The 18,816-nt window shown below is 43.1% G+C and overlaps 1 protein-coding gene across 2 annotated transcripts in view; it reads right to left on the reverse strand.

The window, feature by feature from the left end:
- Nucleotides 1-1,203: 1,203 nt before the first annotated feature.
- Nucleotides 1,204-18,816, reverse strand: part of fam151a (family with sequence similarity 151 member A) — a 37,459-nt gene continuing 19,846 nt past the window's right edge. For both annotated transcript variants that reach the window (XM_038794737.1, XM_038794735.1), the window contains exons 4-8: nucleotides 17,320-17,482; nucleotides 9,472-9,696; nucleotides 7,257-7,396; nucleotides 5,088-5,225; nucleotides 1,204-2,183 (exon numbers count right to left, since the gene is read on the reverse strand). In XM_038794737.1, coding sequence (XP_038650665.1) covers nucleotides 1,516-2,183; nucleotides 5,088-5,225; nucleotides 7,257-7,396; nucleotides 9,472-9,696; nucleotides 17,320-17,482 — 1,334 coding nt within the window. In that variant the 3' untranslated portion in view covers nucleotides 1,204-1,515. The remainder of the gene's footprint in view (nucleotides 2,184-5,087; nucleotides 5,226-7,256; nucleotides 7,397-9,471; nucleotides 9,697-17,319; nucleotides 17,483-18,816) is intronic.

Raw genomic sequence — 18,816 nt, forward strand, 5'->3', positions numbered from 1 at the left:
CCTTAGTGTCTAAAAAGAGCATGGAGTTGGGGTTACAATGATAGGGCGGGGCATTGTCCTAGGTAGGGTGCTCTCTCAGAGGGGCAGTGCTGACTCAAAGAGCCCAATGGCTTCCTGCACTGTCGAAATTCTATGATATGACGTGTGGAGAACATGCAAACTCCACACAGTCACCCAAGGTCGGAATCAAACCCAGGTCCCTGACGCTGTGAGGCAGCAGTGCCATCCCAACAGTTAGAATGTCTAATCAATGGACTGTGTGTATTATTCAGTGAGATTCTGAGTTGAATGTGACCTGCTAACTTGTCCTGTCTATCTCCAAATTATTGCTTCTTCCAATAATATCCGGCATTGCCATCCAGGTGTGACAATCAAAAGGGGAACAGGCTGTGAGGGTTTTCCCATAAGGCCCTGATGCACATGAGCGAATGGAGCAAAAAGTAATTTAACAATTCAGTATCAACCTGCTAAACTACCTGCTGTGAATTGGAATAGAGGTGGGCACAAAGGACACAGCCTCTATCCACAGCTGCTAATATTTGTGGAAATGTTTGTGAGGTTCATGATGAATCACATTTAAATGGCCAGAGCTTAAGAGAGAGATTTATCAAAGTAGATCACATGTGGAACCAAAGTGGGTGTCACTCCATTTGTGACTTGACAAGTTTGTAGTTTTGAATGTCACTTGGCCACAGCCACTTTAAGAAAACTGAAGCATCTTTGTGTGAAACCTCAGTGTAAAGGATATCTACAGCTTGCATTGCAATCTGGTACTGAGGTTAATCACTGTCGAGTGGGTAGCTGAGGTCTGCATGCGAGCTTGTACAAACTTACGTGGCAGGTTAGTGATTTATGAGATGTTGGCTCTCATTACACTTCCTGTTGTTACTTTCACAAAGGTAAACAAACTAAAGGGGGTGGGTCAAGTTCTCCGTTTCATGGGGAAAACTAAGGAACACAATTGTAACTTGCTAAGTGAGTGAACCTGCACTACATAATTAAAATGCACCTGGGCAGCACAGTGGCTAGCACTGCTGCCACACATCACAGAGGACCAGGGTCCGATCCCAGTCCTGGGTCACTGTCTGTGTGGAGTTTGCACATTCTCCCAGTGTCGGCGTTGGTCTCACCCCACAACTCAAAGATGTAGAAGTTAGGTGGATTGGCCACTCTAAACTGCCCCTTAAAATGGAAAAAAAAGAATTGGGTACATAAAATGTATTTATTTTTAATTAAAATGCACCTCAACTCCTTTGTGAACTGGCCTTATGTGTACTGACTTTTTCGCCAAATTTTACTATCTATAGCTGGAAAACTATCTTTGGTATAAAAATCTTAATCTGTATCAAAGTAAGAAAATATTGAAAGTTAATTAGGTCGCAGTTTATGAATGTCCCAAAATCCAGCTAATAATTTCTGTGGTTCAGGACTTAACGGAGCAGAGCTTGAAAATCATGTGTCTGCACAAGAGGCAGGATTGGTTGATCACGAATACAAAGACTCACAAACTAATTTTTACGAAGTGAAGACATCAATGTGAAAGCTGTTTCTATAATCCTGAGGTAAATGGTAGTAAATCCTACTAGTGCTGTATGTTCGGATGTTGATCAGCCCCTGAAACCCATCCATGTAGGTGCCTTGTTCGTGAAGATGCTCCACGGTCAGAGTGTAGCTGGGGGAAGCCTGCAGTAGTCCAGCTGTGGCCTTCCATGATCTACCCAGAGCAATAGCCTGAAGCTGGAAGGACACTCTTTGCCACAGCCCCTGACAAAGATTTAGCATGTCTTCCACTAATGGTTGTGTGTAACCATGGGCAAGTGCTTCATTTGGCCAGCTTGGAGCTATAGTCACGAAAGGAAATATTTCATTTATCATTTTTATGAATTGCTTTCCTTCTATGTATCCAGGGATGCTAAAACTGCCATGAGAGAGGTCCATGCTGACCCAGACAGGCTTGTGAAGAAGGTGTGCTGTGTAAGCTTGATGAAGCAGATACAGGGTTGGGGCCAATGCCTGCTGGGATTTTATCTTCAGGTAGATGCCCCATGGCTTTGATGAAGTTAAGATCTGATTTAGAGTTGATTCCAAGGGAAATTCCAATCCGTCTTCTGAACTCTCTACTATTGGAATGGCACTATTGGCTCTTCTCTTCACATTCAGAATAAGCATTCCTCCATCATTTCCTTCATAAATTGAAAATACAACATACATGTGATGTATTCAGGCTGCATCAGGTGTTTACATTTCAATTTCACTAAACAGTCAAAACCACACAAATGTATCACCAATTAAAATGACTACCGAACACCGAGATAATAAATGTACAGAATAATAGGTGAAATAGTTGACCAACTGGCAATAAAGTGGGCATAATCTAGAGATTGCAGGGATAACGCTCAAACACAAGGCACCCAAGAACAGGCAATTCGCTGGATTTCTTAATCTATCTAACTGTGACAGCCTAGGCTGTGGGCATATGCACAAATTATGTGAATTCCTATATATTTGGTCATCCAAAATAACCCTCATATTAGTTGTCAGTACGACCTTCTATTATTGTAACATTAAATCCTACTGTCCCATTTGTTTCTCAGCTCACCTAAACTGTGCTGGCTTCTGCCTGAAAATTATAATCTTGTTTTGATGTTCAGTTCAATTCTAGCACTTTATTTTGTCCATGGAACCCTCCCGTTACTCAATCCTCATCAAGCCCCAGGTAGGAAGAGGCTGCAAAGTCACTCTTGTGATCCTTATACGCTGTTTCAGGCCTTAATTTGACCGGTGAGAAATGGTACCAACCTTTCAATGCCTGGATGGTAAATGTCTCGGAACGTGCTAAGGATATATGTCTATATTGAGGAGGGAGACTTTCATGATTAAGGGGTGGCAAGGCAGTTTGATTTCAATTCACGTATCAGCTTGGCTCAGTGTTAGCACTTTTTAAAATCAGAAGGTTGTGGTTTCAAGCCCCATTCGAGATATCTACACACACACAATCTGGACTGACACTCTAGTTCAATGCTGAGGGAGTACTGTACTTTTGTAATAGCTCGTGACATTATTCAAACAACAAATTCTTCGGTGTCCTCAACTGATAGCTCAAAATGTGATCTTATTGCAAATTGATTGTTGCATTCACCTAGATAATAATGGTAACACATATTTCCTTGGGCTGCAAAGTGTTTTGGAAGGGTCCGACAATGTAAAATAAGCTATATAAATGAAAAGTTCCGTCTTTCTTTAAAAAGCTGGTTATTTTTCCCAAAGGTGACAAACTAAGTAAAGTCTGAGATTTTAAAAATCTGAATTACATGTAAATTTTTGGTCATAATCAGCATTCATGTATGCTGAAGTGAAAGTGACATCTTGTCAGCGTTTATATCTAGATATAGAGATGTAATTGAGATACCATAGGTCAAAGAATAAGGAGCATTAGCATTCTTTGAGGTGTGGGGTTTAGATCTCTATATCCAGTTACATTACATAGCATATTTTTCAGGACTTCTACAAGCAAAGATCTCTGAAGTTAGCCTATATGGCCCCATTGTACGTTCAAGCTTCTGGCATTGGTAATATCATCATCGCCAGAGAAAATCCTTGGCCGGGATTCTGTGGTCCTCCAGCTGCGTGATTCATGGACGCACGCCATTTGCTGGCCACAAGATTCTCTCTTCCCGCCGCTTGTCAACGGGATTTTCCATTGAAGTCATCCCATGACGCCAGGAAACCCATGGCAGTGGTGCTGTGCCAACAGGAAAAGAAAATCCCAATGGCCGGAGAATTCCGGACTTCGTCACCCCTTGCACGTTGAACTTTTACTTCCGAGACCCAGGCTCAAATCCACAACAAACCAACGAGATTAAAGTCGGTTCCTCCTGCTGTCTGTAAGGGACTGAATTTGTCACAATTTGTGTAAATTTTATCAATTAAGGTAAAGTATATATAGGTGGAGGGCATTGATTGGATGGTTACTTGAGCACAAATAAAGAGACACTTACTGATGCAGGGCAAGAGTCAAGCTAGGAGCTATATACCTGCAATTATCCATTCTGTAAATAAAGCTTTATCAAGTAAAGATCGTCTCTGGTTTCTTCTTTCACTGACTGGCTATCAGGAGTATAATACAGTCCATGTCACTTCCCTGTAGTATGAGCCCACTGCCCTGCACAGCTTATAATTAAATTTTACTCAAATGGTAGCTTTTTCCTTTTAAAATGAGGTAAAGTTACACAATTGGGTAGGATAGAGGAAGATTATTATAAACCTAACCTATGACCTGAGAGCTCTCACTGGTGCAGGATATCCTCTGTGTCTGAGTTCTACAATATTAGAGCCAGCATAGAGACAACTTTACTCTTTGACTGTCTCATGTCCTATATGCCTATGAGACTTGGGAATGCTTATTGGGGCAGTATAGATTTACTTTATATGCCTATAGCATCAGGGTCTCCAAGCTGTATTTCCAAGTTTACCTCATCCATCTGCATGTGTATATAAAATCAGCCCCAGAGTAATTTAGAAGCACCAGAACAGCACAGAATTAATTCCATTCACATTGTCTTGGGTAAGATTTGGCACCAAACTGCAAGTTTCATTGTTGATGGTATTTTTGGCAGAAGGAGTGAACGGTTTATATCAATCAGCTGATTCACATATAAGTTGCAACTCGACAGAGCATGAACACTCTCCACAATGTAAAATTATCTAGCAATAATCTTGTTTCATTGTTTTTACATAAATCTATATTTCCTGAGGGTGTTTTATTAACTCTAAGTTTTTAAAAATAAGTTTTGAGTACCCAATTAAGGGGCAATTTTGTGTGGCCAGTCCACCTCCCCTGCACATCTTTGGGTTGTGGGGGTGAGACCCATTCAGGCAGAGGGAGAATGTGCAAACTCCACATGGACAGTGGCCCGGGACCGGGATCGAACCTGGGTCCTTGGCACCATGAGGCAGCATTGCGAACCACTGCATCACCGTGCCAACCCAACTCTAACTTTTAATAACTTTCATTTTCATTAATTTCTTTTTACGTCAAGGTGATAGTGGCTTGCAATTGTAAATCCTGTGATCAAGAATGGTGTTACCTTTTAGTAATTCTGCCAAGTCAAGTGCTGAGGTTCCAATGTCAAACCAGTTGATCTGCAGTTCATCAAGGTCTTGAGGGGGGAAGTAGTCCAGTATCTCCCCGCCAGGGTAAAACCTTTTGCTTCGGTTTGTCTGCACTGTGCACAGTGAAAGCAGATTAACAGCATAAAATTGAATTTTACTGTGCAGGAAACTACTTAAATTTACATTTTTAAAATTTTATTTCAAATCTTCCCCCACCTCTCCTGGAGAAGCCTCGATGAATCTAGAGAATGGCAGAATATTCCACCAGTGCTGGTGGTGTGAGTGGGGGAAAATAATAAAATAATAATAGCTTATTGTCACAAGTAGGCTTACTGTGAAAAGCCCCTTTTCGCCATATTCCGGCGCCTGTTCGGGGAGGCTGGTACAGGAATTGAACCCGCGCTGCTGCCTTGTTCTGCATTACAAGATAACTATTTAGCCCACTGTGCTAAACCAGCAACCAAGTTCAATCCTGTTTTCATCCAACAACCAAACCTTGTAGCAAGTGTCACTGGATAGCAGTCAGAAGTAGATAACCTGGCCCAAAGGCAAAACAGCCCACATTTTGCATAAAAATAATGGTAAGGATATCAGCATTAATCATTGACAAAGAATAAATCCTCACGTCTAGGGACTACACATGAGCTGTTTAACACGGAAATCAGGAAGTTGTTGTCCAGCTCCTCGTGAAGTTTTGGTTTCTCACTGAGCAATTCAGCATTGAAAAAAAATGGGTAGTCTTCATTACTGACAAACAACCTCTCCGACTTGGGGGCAGCACGTTAGCATGGTGGTTAGCATAAATGCTTCACGGGTATAGGGTGGATACGTGGGTTTGAGTAGGGTGATCATTGCTCGGCACAACATCGAGGGCCGAAGGGCCTGTTCTGTGCTGTTCTATGTTCTATGACTCTGAAAATTAGACTGAGGTCTCAATCCTTCATATTTTAAATATTGTTAGGAATTTTTAAAAATAAAAAATGTGTACTAACACTTTTAACTTTTCATTCTATCTTTTACCTCCCTTGGCCCCATCTTTCTTTCTCTCTCTCTCTCTCTGTATTTTGCTCTCCCTAATTGAATTGATGTTGAATTCACTATTCAGACTCTGCATGGTTCAGTAAGGATTCTTCAATGGGGTTGGTTAAAGAAATATACACAGTCACAGTTCACACAGGTCTCAGATCTCCTCTAGAGGACGCTGTGCCAGAATGCCTTACTATAGACCCCCAAGTTCCAGCACAAAGGCTTAGAGGAAAGCTTTGGCCAAGTATAAGTGTGGTAAATGGCTGACACCATTCATTAACCAATGAAACAAATTGATGACAATCTTAAAGAAGTTGGCGTGATGATTGTAAATATAACAAGGGTGTTTGAGGGTGGGCCATATGGTGCAATCCAGATGGTGCAATCCAGGTGGAATTTTACTTTCTACGTGCAGTTGACTGGCGAGTACCTTTTGGAGCTTTGGTCAGTATTTAAACTGCTGTGCCTGACCTGGACAGTTCATGCCTAATTTACCGTCATTACTCTCAAGTTTAATATTTAGACAACAACTGACAGCAGCCATATTGCGGTCGTAAATGCACGGTGGAAAAGAAAAGTTAAAAGTTCACATTATGGAGATTGTGAAACACCACAAAAAAAGCCCAAAGCTGCTGGAATGGGGTACCTCAGAGCAGAATCTGGGCAACTTCCCACAGGGAGGCAGATTGACTGAATGAAGATTCATTGCAGGCTGTGTTCACATACACATTTCAGAGGCAATGTCAACGGCCTCATAGCAAAGCTCTGGTCTGCCTGAGGAAAGAGGTGGCATGGTAGCACAATGGTTAGCACCGTTGTTTCACAGCTCCAGGGACCTGGATTCGATCCCCGTCTTGTGTCACTGTCTGTGCGGAAGCTGCACGTTTGCCCAGTGTCTGCGTGGGTTTTTTCTGGGTGCTCCGGTTTCCTCCAACAAGTTCTGAAAGACGTGCATGTTAGGTGAATTGGGCATTCTGAATAGTGTGGCGGAATTTTCACAGTAACTTAGTGGAGTGTTAATGTAAGCATACTTGTGACACTAATAAAGATTATTATTGAAGATGTGCAGTGGAGAAAGAGGAAATGTAGAACTAATTGAAAGAAACTTAAATACATACATGCAATTTGTTTGAATTCAGACAAAACAGGCTCATAAATGTCATAGTAGATTTGTTCAGCATTGCTGTTGTCTCTGAAGAATAACAGATCTTCCACAGTGATGGGATCAATTGATCCCTGCCAAAGAGTGAGACTGTACCTACAGACATACACAAACAATTAGAAATGTGATAGACAGGTTACTGAAGAGGTACACTGAACTCTTCTGTAAATTACAATTTACATATGTTCACAATTTTCCTTTCAATTTTCTACCCTCATCTCCTGGAGGAACCTATTGGTACAAAGGTTCAAGGATCATCAGCAACCCTCTGTGCTCCTGCCCACGCACTATTCCTCATGAGCAGCAGCCTTTCTGAGCCTGGAGGCTTAATACTTGGCACCTGAGCTCTTCTCACTCCGATCCTGTGGATGTGCAATTTTCTGGTTGAATTCTCCATATTAGAACCAGAATTATAAACTGTGGTGGATATAGAAGCCCTTTCTCGTTTGGGGAAAGAGTGACTCTCATGGACAGATATTCCTCCTTGGACTGTGGAAGGTGCTAGGGGCAGCTTCGATGGAGATATGCTCCTCCAAAGGAGCGGGGGAGGGTTGCCTCTAGTCTGTAGGGGGAGGGCAGGTGGGGAAGTGGTGTGGTGTTGATAGAGGGTGTGTGCCCCTCCCTAGTTTATGGGGGGAGTGGGTGGTGGAAATATGTATGTGTCTAGTCTGTAGGGTGTGGGGGGAGGTGACTCATGGATATATATATATATATATATATACACACACATACACCCAGTTGTGAAAGGAGGTGGGGGTCTCCAGTTGATATATACCCTTCCCTAGTCTGTTGGGGGGGGGGGGGGGGGGGGCTCTAGTGGATAGATACTCAGCCCTAGTCTGAGAGGGGGTGGGGTGACTCTAGTGGATCTATACGCCTCCATCGTCTGTGGAGAGGTTGGTGGGTCCAGTGAATCTACACCCCTCCCTCATCTGTAGGAAGGCTGGTGGCTCCGGTTGGTCTATACGCCTCCCGAGCTACATTGTTAAACCAAAGCCCTGTCAGCTCATTAGAAGAAACGCTATTCTCGATGTCCTGGCCGATATTTATCCCTTGGCCAACATTATGAAAATTAGCTGTCTGGTCATCATCATGTTGCTGTTTGTGGGGGTTTCTATGTACAACTTGGCTGCTGAATTTCCTGCATTACAACACTTACTACATTTTAGAAAAACTATTTAATTGACTGCAGCACTTTGAGATGTCCCGTAAGGCGCAATATAGATCCAAGTTTTGATTTTCCGAGTCTGGGCAGTCACTCTAACGATATATCCTTCCCTAGTTTAGGAGTAATTAGTGGGTAAATACCCCTCCTTGCTGAAGGTGGGTATAATTTTTTTAATACATTATTTTGCATTAATTCTGGCCATGAATCAAACTAAACAATTAACCAGAATTCATTCCGCCTCGTTTACAAGATAGGTGCCTGTGATTAACATTGCAGCAAGTCACAATGTTAATTATATATAATTACAAACTAAACAAATACTCCAGGGAACACTCACAATGTGTCTCATCATCTTACCATTACCAGCTGCCAAATAGCAGGGAGCAGAACTAAATTCAACATATCCTTCTTGGCTTATTTATCTTCATCCCCACTCTGTCATTTACCAACCTACACATCACATTCATTGGGCACATGCCCAGAGAGTGCACAGCACAACAGGCGTCCTGGTGTCTGAATTCAAATCTGCCACTTTGAGGAGGAGATGACTCGGCGTAAATTTCTGACCACTTACAGCAGTAGAGACAGGGATGTAATCATCTTCTTTGCCTCGCCCAGTTGCGGGCATGTTCAAAAAAACATTCTTCTGATAATGTAGACTGGTTTGACTTTCAAACCATTTTCGATAATATCTAAATGCTCCTTTGATATTGGCCCCATATAAATTTGGAAAGTAGCCTCCCTGAGCCAGATGCTGATGTTTCTATCGCTAAATCTGGTTCCCTGACCCTATTTTTCATGGGTCTCCTGGTTTTAATCATAGCATAAGCATAAAGGTAATCACTGTCTCATATGCAAACACATACTTGCACACGGTATCACATTTACATATTCACAACCCTCCCCCCTGCCCCCCCCCCCGAATCTGAATGAAACATAATCAATATAAAAGCATCTAAAATACACAGATTGGCTTTATTAGTTCAGACTCCTTTGTCATTACCTTGGTGACTGACTGAGAAGCCAACTAAAATGTGGCCAAGCTCTCTTCAACAGCACAGCCCGGACAGGGAATGTGACACGCTGTGGTAAACCCTTGACTAGGCCGTACATCTCTTCCACCATCTTTCGTGTATAGGGTTTGGTTGCGATGAGCGGTAAGTACAGCGACATCCAGCCAGGGGAGAGGATCACGTTTGGGAACCTGTGCTGTACAAGAGCCAAGAACCTACAGGAAATATTTTACAGATCAGATCAGAACCAGAAATCATTCAACAAGAATTCAATGTAAAGTATCTGATTAATACATAGTTCTTCCGGGGCAGCACCGTGGCGCAGTGATTAGCACGGTTGTCTCACAGAGCCGAGGTCCCAAGTTCGATCCCGGCTGTTGGTCACTGTCCGTGTGGAGTTTGTGCATTCTCCTCATGTTTGAGTGGGTTTCACTCCCGCAACTCAAAAATTTGCCACGCTAAATTGTCCCTTAATTGGAAAAAGAAAATTGGGTACTCTAAATTTAAAAGATATATATGTATAGTTCTTCCCGCATCAGGTTACTGCTTCTCCTGAAGTCTCCCATATTCCTGCTCCATTCTGGTCGTACAGCTTCAAAATATTAGTAAAGCACAGGGCAATTTAAGGACTTTTTTTCCCAATCAATTTTGGAGCTATGGAAATTGCTGGCAGCGGCAACATTTATTGCCCATCCCTAGTTTCGCTTGAGAAGGTGGTAGTGGGCCTTCTTCATCAATTCTTTCAGTACATGTGGTGAGGGTATTTCCACTGTGCTGTTGGGCTCCAGGATTTTGACCCAGAGGTTATGAAAGAATGATGGTATATATCCATGTCTGATGATATGTGACTTGGAGGGGAACTTGGGAGGTGATGTTTTCATCCACACGTTGTCCTTGCCCTTCTAGGATGTGGAGATTTGAGAAGTGTGGTTGAAGAAACCTTGGTGATTTTCTGCAGTGCACCTTTAAACAGGGCAAAAAAGTAACACACGAACACAAATATAGGAGCAGGAGTAGACCACATGATCCGTCAAGCCTGTTCCACCATTCAATATGATCACACTTTCTTGCTCGCCATAACACTCACTTCTGAGACCAAAAATCTGTCTATCCCAGCCTTAAAACACATTCAACAATGCAGCATCCACAGAATTCCAAATATTCACAACACTTGAGTGAAGTAATATCTCCTCATCTCAGGTTTTAAATGATCAGTTCCTTATCCTGAGACTGTGGCCCCTCGTGTTTTAGATTCCCCAACCAGTCGAAACAATCTCTCAGCGTTCACTCTATCGAGCCCCTTCAAAACCTTGCATATTTTGGTGAAATAGCCTCTCATTCTTCTAAACTTCGAAGAATAGAGCCCACTTTACGCAGCCTCTCAATCCCACATCCCAGGGACTAAGTTGTCCTCATCCCAGGGACCAATTTAGTGAACCTCCAATGCAGGTATATCTTTTCTTAAATGTGGAGACCAAACAGCACACAGTACTCCAGATGGTGGTCTTACTAAACCCCTGTATAACTGTAGCAAGACTTCTTTATTCCTGTACTCCAATCCCCTTGCTATAAAGGCCAACATGCCATTTGCTTTCTTAATTGCTTTCTGTACCTGGGTGTTAGCTTTCTGCCTTCCTTGTACAAGCAAATCCAAGTAATTTTGAACATCAACACTTACGAGATTCTCATCTTTTAAAAACTTTTCTATTCTTACGATCAAAGTGAATAGCTTCACATTTCCCCACAATATAGTCCATTTGCCATCTTGTTGCCCATTCACCTAACCGGTCTATGGGTAGGATTTTCCAGTTCCCCCAGCCGCGTGTTTCTCGGTGGCATGCTCTTCGCTGGTGGTGGGCTTCTCCACTCCCGCTGTTTGTGAATGGGATTTCCCATTGAAGCCACCCCAAGCCGCCGGGAAACCTGCTGGTAGGCCGGTGTGTGTGTGTGTGTGTGTGTGGGGGGGGTGTTGCCAGCCGGAACAGGGAATCAAATGGTTGGAGAATTCCTGCCTTTTTTTTCTTTGCAGCCTTTCCATGTCCTCCCCACAGATTATCTTTGTACCTAGCTTTGTATCATCAACAATCTAGGATACATTGCTCTCTGTCTCATCCAAGTTATGTGATGTTCTCTGTTTTCTTGTTGTGGATGACCTTGATTGTGTGTGTTCAACAAAGAACATCAAGCTTTGTTGATTAACAAAGCTAATTTACTAACACTACTTTTAACTAGATTTGAACGTATTCCTAAGTACAAAGGTTGCTTAAATAAACTATGCTATAACTATCTACAGAACTCCACGATAGAAAACTATCTCTTTCACACCGAAACACCTTCTCCCAGAATTGAGGGTGTCACGTAATCTACGTGACTGTTCCTGATCACCATCTGGTGGTTAGATGTATTTACATGAAATTGTTAACCCTTCCTCTCCCATACGATATCCATCACTGTCTATGCAGAGTTTGCACGTTCTCCCTGTGTCTGGGTGGGGTTCCTCCGGGTGCTCCGGTTTCCTCCCACAAGTCCCGAAAGACATGCTTGTTAGGTGAATTGGACATTCTGAATTGCCCCTCAGTACCCGAGCAGGTGCCGGAATGTGGTGACTAGGAGCTTTTCACAGTAACTTCACTGCAGTGTTAGTGTAAGCTGACTTGTGACAATAATAAAGATGATTATATTGTAACAAGTTGTGCACTGAAGCCATTGTGTGCTGATGGTGAAGGGTGTATGGTAAGTTAGTGAAGGGCTGTTGAATAAACAGACTGCTTTGTCCTGAATGCTGCTGAGCTTTAGTGTTCTTGCAGCTGAACTGATAAGTGGAGTGTATTGTGCCACGTAGCAGGTGGACAGGCTTTGGGGAATCAAGGGCGTCACTTGCCGGGATTTGCTAAGCATTTGTGTGCTGTTATGAAACTGGGGACTGGGTTAGTCAGAAGAAACTAAGTAATTTTCTTGTGAGCAAACAGCAGGTAAAAGATTTTACTTATTTCATAGTACAGCAATATCCCTTTTGGAAATGTCATTCCTCAGCAGGAAAAGGATGCATTTAACTCGCTGGAATTGTCAGAGAAAATTGAACAAAAGGAAGAGCAATATGAGACATAAAATCGCCGTTTTAAACACAAGCAGTTCCTAATCAATGATTCCCAGCTATTAAGTAGCCACAAGGTACATGATTATAAACTGACAGAGTTTAATTTTTTTTCACTTTATGATAGATTAGAGTCAGCCCGTGACCCACACTCACAGGCACCCGTTATTATTAAGTTCTTTTGTTCAGGAAACTGGCAACATCCTGGATCAGAATCTAGTCATTGACTATCATTCTTATCCCTTGATTAAATGTTTGTCATTCATTCCAGGGATTCATTATTCTATATGTAAATCTTCCAAACCCCTTCAGTAGTTTCCGGTCTGTAATCACAGCCAGTTATTAGATACGAGGACCAGATTTTTTTTTTTTTTTAATCAGAAAGCTACAATTACACTGGACAGGAATTAGCTTTCAGTAGAATTGGAACAAATGTATATTCCTCCCACTTTGAGTACTGAAAATTGAACCATGCAATGCAAGTTCTTATGCTGCTACAAAGGTCTACTTGTCTTTCCCAGGGGGCAGTTTCCATTACTGACTGCTACCTGCCCAGCCTCCATGGCATTCTCCATTGTTATGGGGCCAAATAGCTGTGACCCCTGTGTGCCCGAACATTGTGAATTGGTGCTATCCTGACATCACACAGCCCAATGTTCTGATGTGTTGCCAGGATTCCATATTTGGCACCACCTGTGTTGAAAGATAGGCCCCACAAAACTGTTACTGTATTTAGAAGGCCAGGCACCCTGATTGCAGGCAAGTTAAATTATTGGAGCTTTTCTTATTGGAAAGTGCCTGAAAATACTCTGGAGAGTTTTTGGCGATGTTTCGGTGCATTTGCCAATGTTGCCACACCCTTGCAGGATAGAAGAAGAATAAGTGACCTGTGCTAACACATTGGCAGTAATGTCCTCATACCCTTAGCCCATGTGTCTGGGTCTGCAACACAAGGTGGTGCAAAGATTGAGGAGAGAGAAAACGCTACACCTTGTCCTCTGCTAAGTTGGAGAAAACCCCTCCATGCTCCTTCAGTGACAAGAGTTGACTAGCAGACTAGCAAATGCAGCCCACATCTTCGTGTTCAGACGCATTTTTCATTGTTACAGGTTGTCCCTTGATTTGAGGACGACGTCGACGTCAAATCAGGCTCATGGGTTTCTCCTATTGATCTTCATGAACTGAACCCGCCGATTCTTAACCCACGGATCTCTCGGTACATGTGGCAGGATGTCCCACAAGATAGTGAGATCTGGAGTGCAGGATTTGCTTCCTTTCATTCCCTTCTTTGCCGCTGATCTGCCTCATCATTTAAACATTGTGACTCAAAGCATGATGAGTTTGATGGGCAGATTGTCACCAATTTGAACAATTGGTAACAATCTCCTCCCGGTCACTAATGTCAATGCTCCCACACTTCATGGAGAGCTTCAGAGTGTCTTTTGAAGTGTTTTCTACGTCCTCGTCCCCTCCATTTGATGTTGAGAAAACACGACTTGGCTCTTGATTTTGTCAGAATTTTGCCTGAATGCTCATGCTTCTGGTTTCCAGGACACTTGTAATTGTTTGAAGGTCCTCCCACTGAATCCAGAGGATGCGGCAGAGGCATTGCTGATGGATTTCTCTGGCTGAGTCTCTGATACACAGTCGAGGTCTCAAGGCAGTACAGAATGTGGCGTTGGCAACTTCTCTGTACACATAGGTCTTTTGTTGAGTTGTGGAGGTCCTTGTTGCCACACAATTGGTGTAATTTGTATAAGCCTGAACCAGCACAGCTGATCCCGTGTTGGATCTCTGTTTGTCTTTTGGGAGATGTGCCCGTTTAGGTATGGTAAGTGCTCAGACTATTCCAGCCCTCTCTTTTGACATATATGGGTGGTGGAATAGGAGGCTGACCAGGTGTGGGTCAATTTAGAGTTTTGTTTTGGCAACATTATCGAGCAGATTGAGTTTCTTGTATGCAGAATCGAAGATTTAGGAGGAAAAAGAACTCCACCCCACCTCCTGACTTTAAAAACACTCCACATCTTCAAGAAGGGAAATTAAATCATGCTATTCAAAATGTTTCCCACTTGTCCATTGCGAGTGGCAGTTTGTGTGTGTCTGAAAACAGGAACTCAGAAGGGGAAGGCTGGTGTGAGAGGAAGTGGTGAAGTGCTGTATAGCAGGATGAGCGTGAGATGCAAGTTGAAAAGGGGAAAAGAGCACGAAGGTACCCCATCTGAAACATTCATGATGCCGAATGCCGCAAACTGTACCACAGCTGGCCCCATGATGCTGGGAACTATCTCCTCTATCGGGCTCAGGAGACACAAACGTCCTTGACCCCCACCAGATTGGCTTTGCTGCTTTCTATGCCACATGTGCGAGGGAGCAAAGAACATCAATGATTGGATAGTGCCGTGTTTGGGAGACAAAGCTGAACAGTTGGGAGGTATATGCAAGCAGAGAGGTGGGTATGAGGCTAGAAGCTTTGGTAGGAGTGTGAGGCTGAGTATCTGGAGAGGAGGCATAAATCATGATATCCAGTGAGACTTGCTGGACGAATGACGGGTGTGGGTCCTTGAGCAGCATTAGGATTTGGTGGAGTGATGGGCGGGAGAGGTTCCGTGAAGATGCATTCACTGGCATAGAACCATAGAATCCCTACAGTGCAGAAGGATGCCATTCAGCCCATCGAGTCTGCACCAACCCTCGGAAAGAGCACCCCACCCAGGCCCAATCCCCTTCCCCACCTAATATTTGGACACTAAGGGGCAATTTAGCAGACCAATCCACCTAACCTGCACATCTTTGGAATGTGGGAGGAAACCAGGGCATCCAGAAGAAACCTACTCAGACACGGGAAGAAAGCACAAACACCTCATCGACAGTCACCCAAGGTCAGAATCGAACCCGGGTCCCTGGCGCTGAGGAAACTGTGCTAACCACTGCACCATCATGCCGCATGAACCACAGCACAATGTTATTTGAGCTCTTAGGACATTGCTGTCAAGTCCTAGGTTACAGACTCTGGGAGTTGACCTCACTTTGGGAGTTAACACTTCCTTTGAGAGTGGGACTTGAAAGTGAGCTGGTCTCCTGTGAGGCCAAGGTCTGTCTCTCCTCGTGGCTACCTACTTCACTAATGCTTCCGGTGCTGCAATCAGTCAGTCTGGATTCCTCGGTTTGATCAGTTTTTTCACTGCAGCAATCCATTTGTGCAACTTCCCTTTAAAAAAAACAATGTGCCTTTAAGAAAGAGCAGGCTGCCTGTACAGGTCTGCAGTAACATTGCTCAGGCCTCCTGCTGTGTAGAGAGCTCCCAGCAGCGATGAAGGAGAGAGAAGCGTTGGAGGTGCACAAATTAGCACTAAAATCATTCAGATGAGGTGGGCAGATTAATTTTGTCTCACCCACCTTGAACTGAACAGGTGCAGGCACATTGCAAATTTGTGGTCTCCCCCCACCCTCCCTCCACCAACCTGAAAATCACAACACATGAATTTCAGGTTTTTGACGTGATAACTGGATTTCTGCCAGACTTAAATTGGCAGAGCTGTAAAAACCTTATGGGTTCTTACAGACATGTGACAAGACTGCAACCATAGCTAAATCATGTGACTATTAAGGAACTGAAAAATCAGATAGAAAATACTACCGGAATTTCAGTTAAAAGGTGGATTTTTAAGCGTTACTTGAACAATACACAGATAGTACTCAGAAAACATTTTATTAAAGCTCTCTGTGTCTGTCAGGAGATTTAAAGTTACAGAACTGTTCTTTTAAGGGAAGCATTAGGTCCTCTATTCACATGTTCAAGTAACAGCTTCTGCAAGGGGAAGAAGGTCGAGGGAAGTGAAAAGAATCTCTTGTTCCTTACGCTCAATAGAAATGTTGATCCACATGGAGTTAGTCTCCGATGCTTAGCCATTGCTGACAGTGAGTGATCACAGGTTCCTGACCAATCAGAGTGTTAATGCTGAATCCAGTGCAGTTTTAAAAAAAGATCTCAGGCACATGTTGAGCAATGGACTATGTAAAGAGGGTGAGCTGGGATACATGCACATATGGAAATTCAATCAATTCTTGGCCCATTGCTGCATGGTACCCAGGGTCTGATGATAACACTGTAGCAGGTCCATACGTCAGCCTAAAATGGTCACAGCACAGGCAGCAACTTCAGGAGAGTGTCACACGGTGGACCCCAACATTGCAATTGTTTGTTGACGGTTCTACATTTGGAAAAATTTAAATACAAAAAGAAAATATTTTCTCAACAACGTAAATTGTTACAACATAGGGGGAGATAATAGTGTAGTGGTAATCCCAGAGGACACGAGTTCAAATCGCATTGAAGCTGGTGGGGAATTTAGGTTTGACAAATTAATTAAAATCTGGAATTAAAACTTAGCCTTAACAATAGTGATCATGAAACTATCATTTTTCTTTGTTATGAAAGCCCAAATGGGTCACTAATGCCCTTCAGGGAAGGAAATCTGCTGTCCCTAACTGGTCTGGCCTACATATGACCCCAGGTCCACAGCAATGTCGTTGGTTCTTAACCGCCCTCTGAAATGGTTAAGCAAGCCACTCAGTTCAAGGGCAATCAGGGAGGGCAACAAGTGTTGTCCTTACCAGTGATGCCCACATCCCACAAAATACATTTTTTTAAAAAAAAGTATGGCTGATGCAAAATAAAAATGGGTGTCCAGTAACGTTGAAGTTCGGTTTGAAAATAGCAGCGCGCCAAGATTAAAGTTACCTGGAGGCATTGACGGGCTGAACGAATCCTGGGACATTTGGACCAATGAGAATGTCAGCGTTCAACCAGACCGGCCTGTTGAAACTCACTTCATTGTATTTTTTCACCAGGATGTCCAGGGAAGGGTTTACTGCGTGAATGCTTTTGAAATCCAGCTTGATACCTAGGAAAATTACATTAATTTTACTTCCTCAGACCCTTTGATATGTCTTTGAACCCTTTCTAATCCAATGGTGTCCATGTCTTGGACCCCTCATATTTAACATTCTGGGGTTTCTAATCAATAATCCACCATGTTTATATTGCCGGGTACATTCAAAAGCTCCACTGGCATCAGCCATTCACAAGATTGTGTCTGCAAAGTATTATTTTGACCTCCATTTTATGAATGCAGATTTTCCCCAATGTTGGGAGTGATTCATACAGATCAGCCATGAGAAAGCTGCAGTGCCCAACTGTATCGGAAGGGCCAGCATTAATTCCAACTACGTCGAGGAAATACACTGTCCAACACAGCTATTACATCCCCAGTTATTGCTACTACTGTCCTGCCATTCACAGCCATTAGATCTATCAGTGGAGGCACTGCTGCTTTAGAAAGATATCCCCTTGCTCATACTGTAACACTACTGTGAAATCAGGGCTGCATTAATACTGTACTGTAAAGGAGGCACTGAACTTTGCAACACTCTATAAAGGAATCATGGAATAGATACAAAATATAAACATTGGATAAATAATAGGCTTAGGAAGACATCAATTGTAGACTTATTCTCAGCCAGGAAACATATTGGGTGTGGAGTGGTCCAAGGGTCAACCAAAAAATGCTTTCTATTTTTAACATGTATTGACTAACAACTTTGACAAGAAGCCAAGCCTAACTTCGCAATGATGTTTTCAAGATGAGGAAGGTGGCCGATGAGGTTAATTCATGCTAATCTTTCACACTAGTGAGAGATTCAAATACCATCAGGTAGCGATTAAAAAATGAAGATGTCACAATTAAGAAGCAGGGTAGCATGGTGGTTAGCATAAATGCTTCACAGCTCCAGGGTCCCAGGTTCGATTCCCGGCTGGGTCACTGTCTGTGTGGAGTCTGCACGTCCTCCCCCTGTGTGCGTGGGTTTCCTCCGGGTGCTCCGGTTTCCTCCCACAGTCCAAAGATGTGCGGGTTAGGTGGATTGGCCATGCTAAATTGCCCATAGTGTCCTAAAACGTAAGGTTAAGGGGGGAGGTTGTTGGGTTACGGGTATAGGGTAGATACGTGGGTTTGAGTAGGGTGATCATGGCTCGGCACAACATTGAGGGCCGAAGGGCCTGTTCTGTGCTGTACTGTTCTATGTTCTATGTTCTATGTTCTAAGCCAAATCACTGGGAGGGGTTTGAATTATGAGAAAGGGTCAATCCTGATTATGTTTGATGGTTCTTTCCTGTCACTAAAAAAATGAAACGCTTTTACATCTTGAAAATTACAAAGTGAAAAAATATGGTTTTTTT

The sequence above is a fragment of the Scyliorhinus canicula genome, chromosome 4 (genome assembly GCF_902713615.1).
Source record: "Scyliorhinus canicula chromosome 4, sScyCan1.1, whole genome shotgun sequence".
NCBI lineage: Eukaryota > Metazoa > Chordata > Chondrichthyes > Carcharhiniformes > Scyliorhinidae > Scyliorhinus > Scyliorhinus canicula.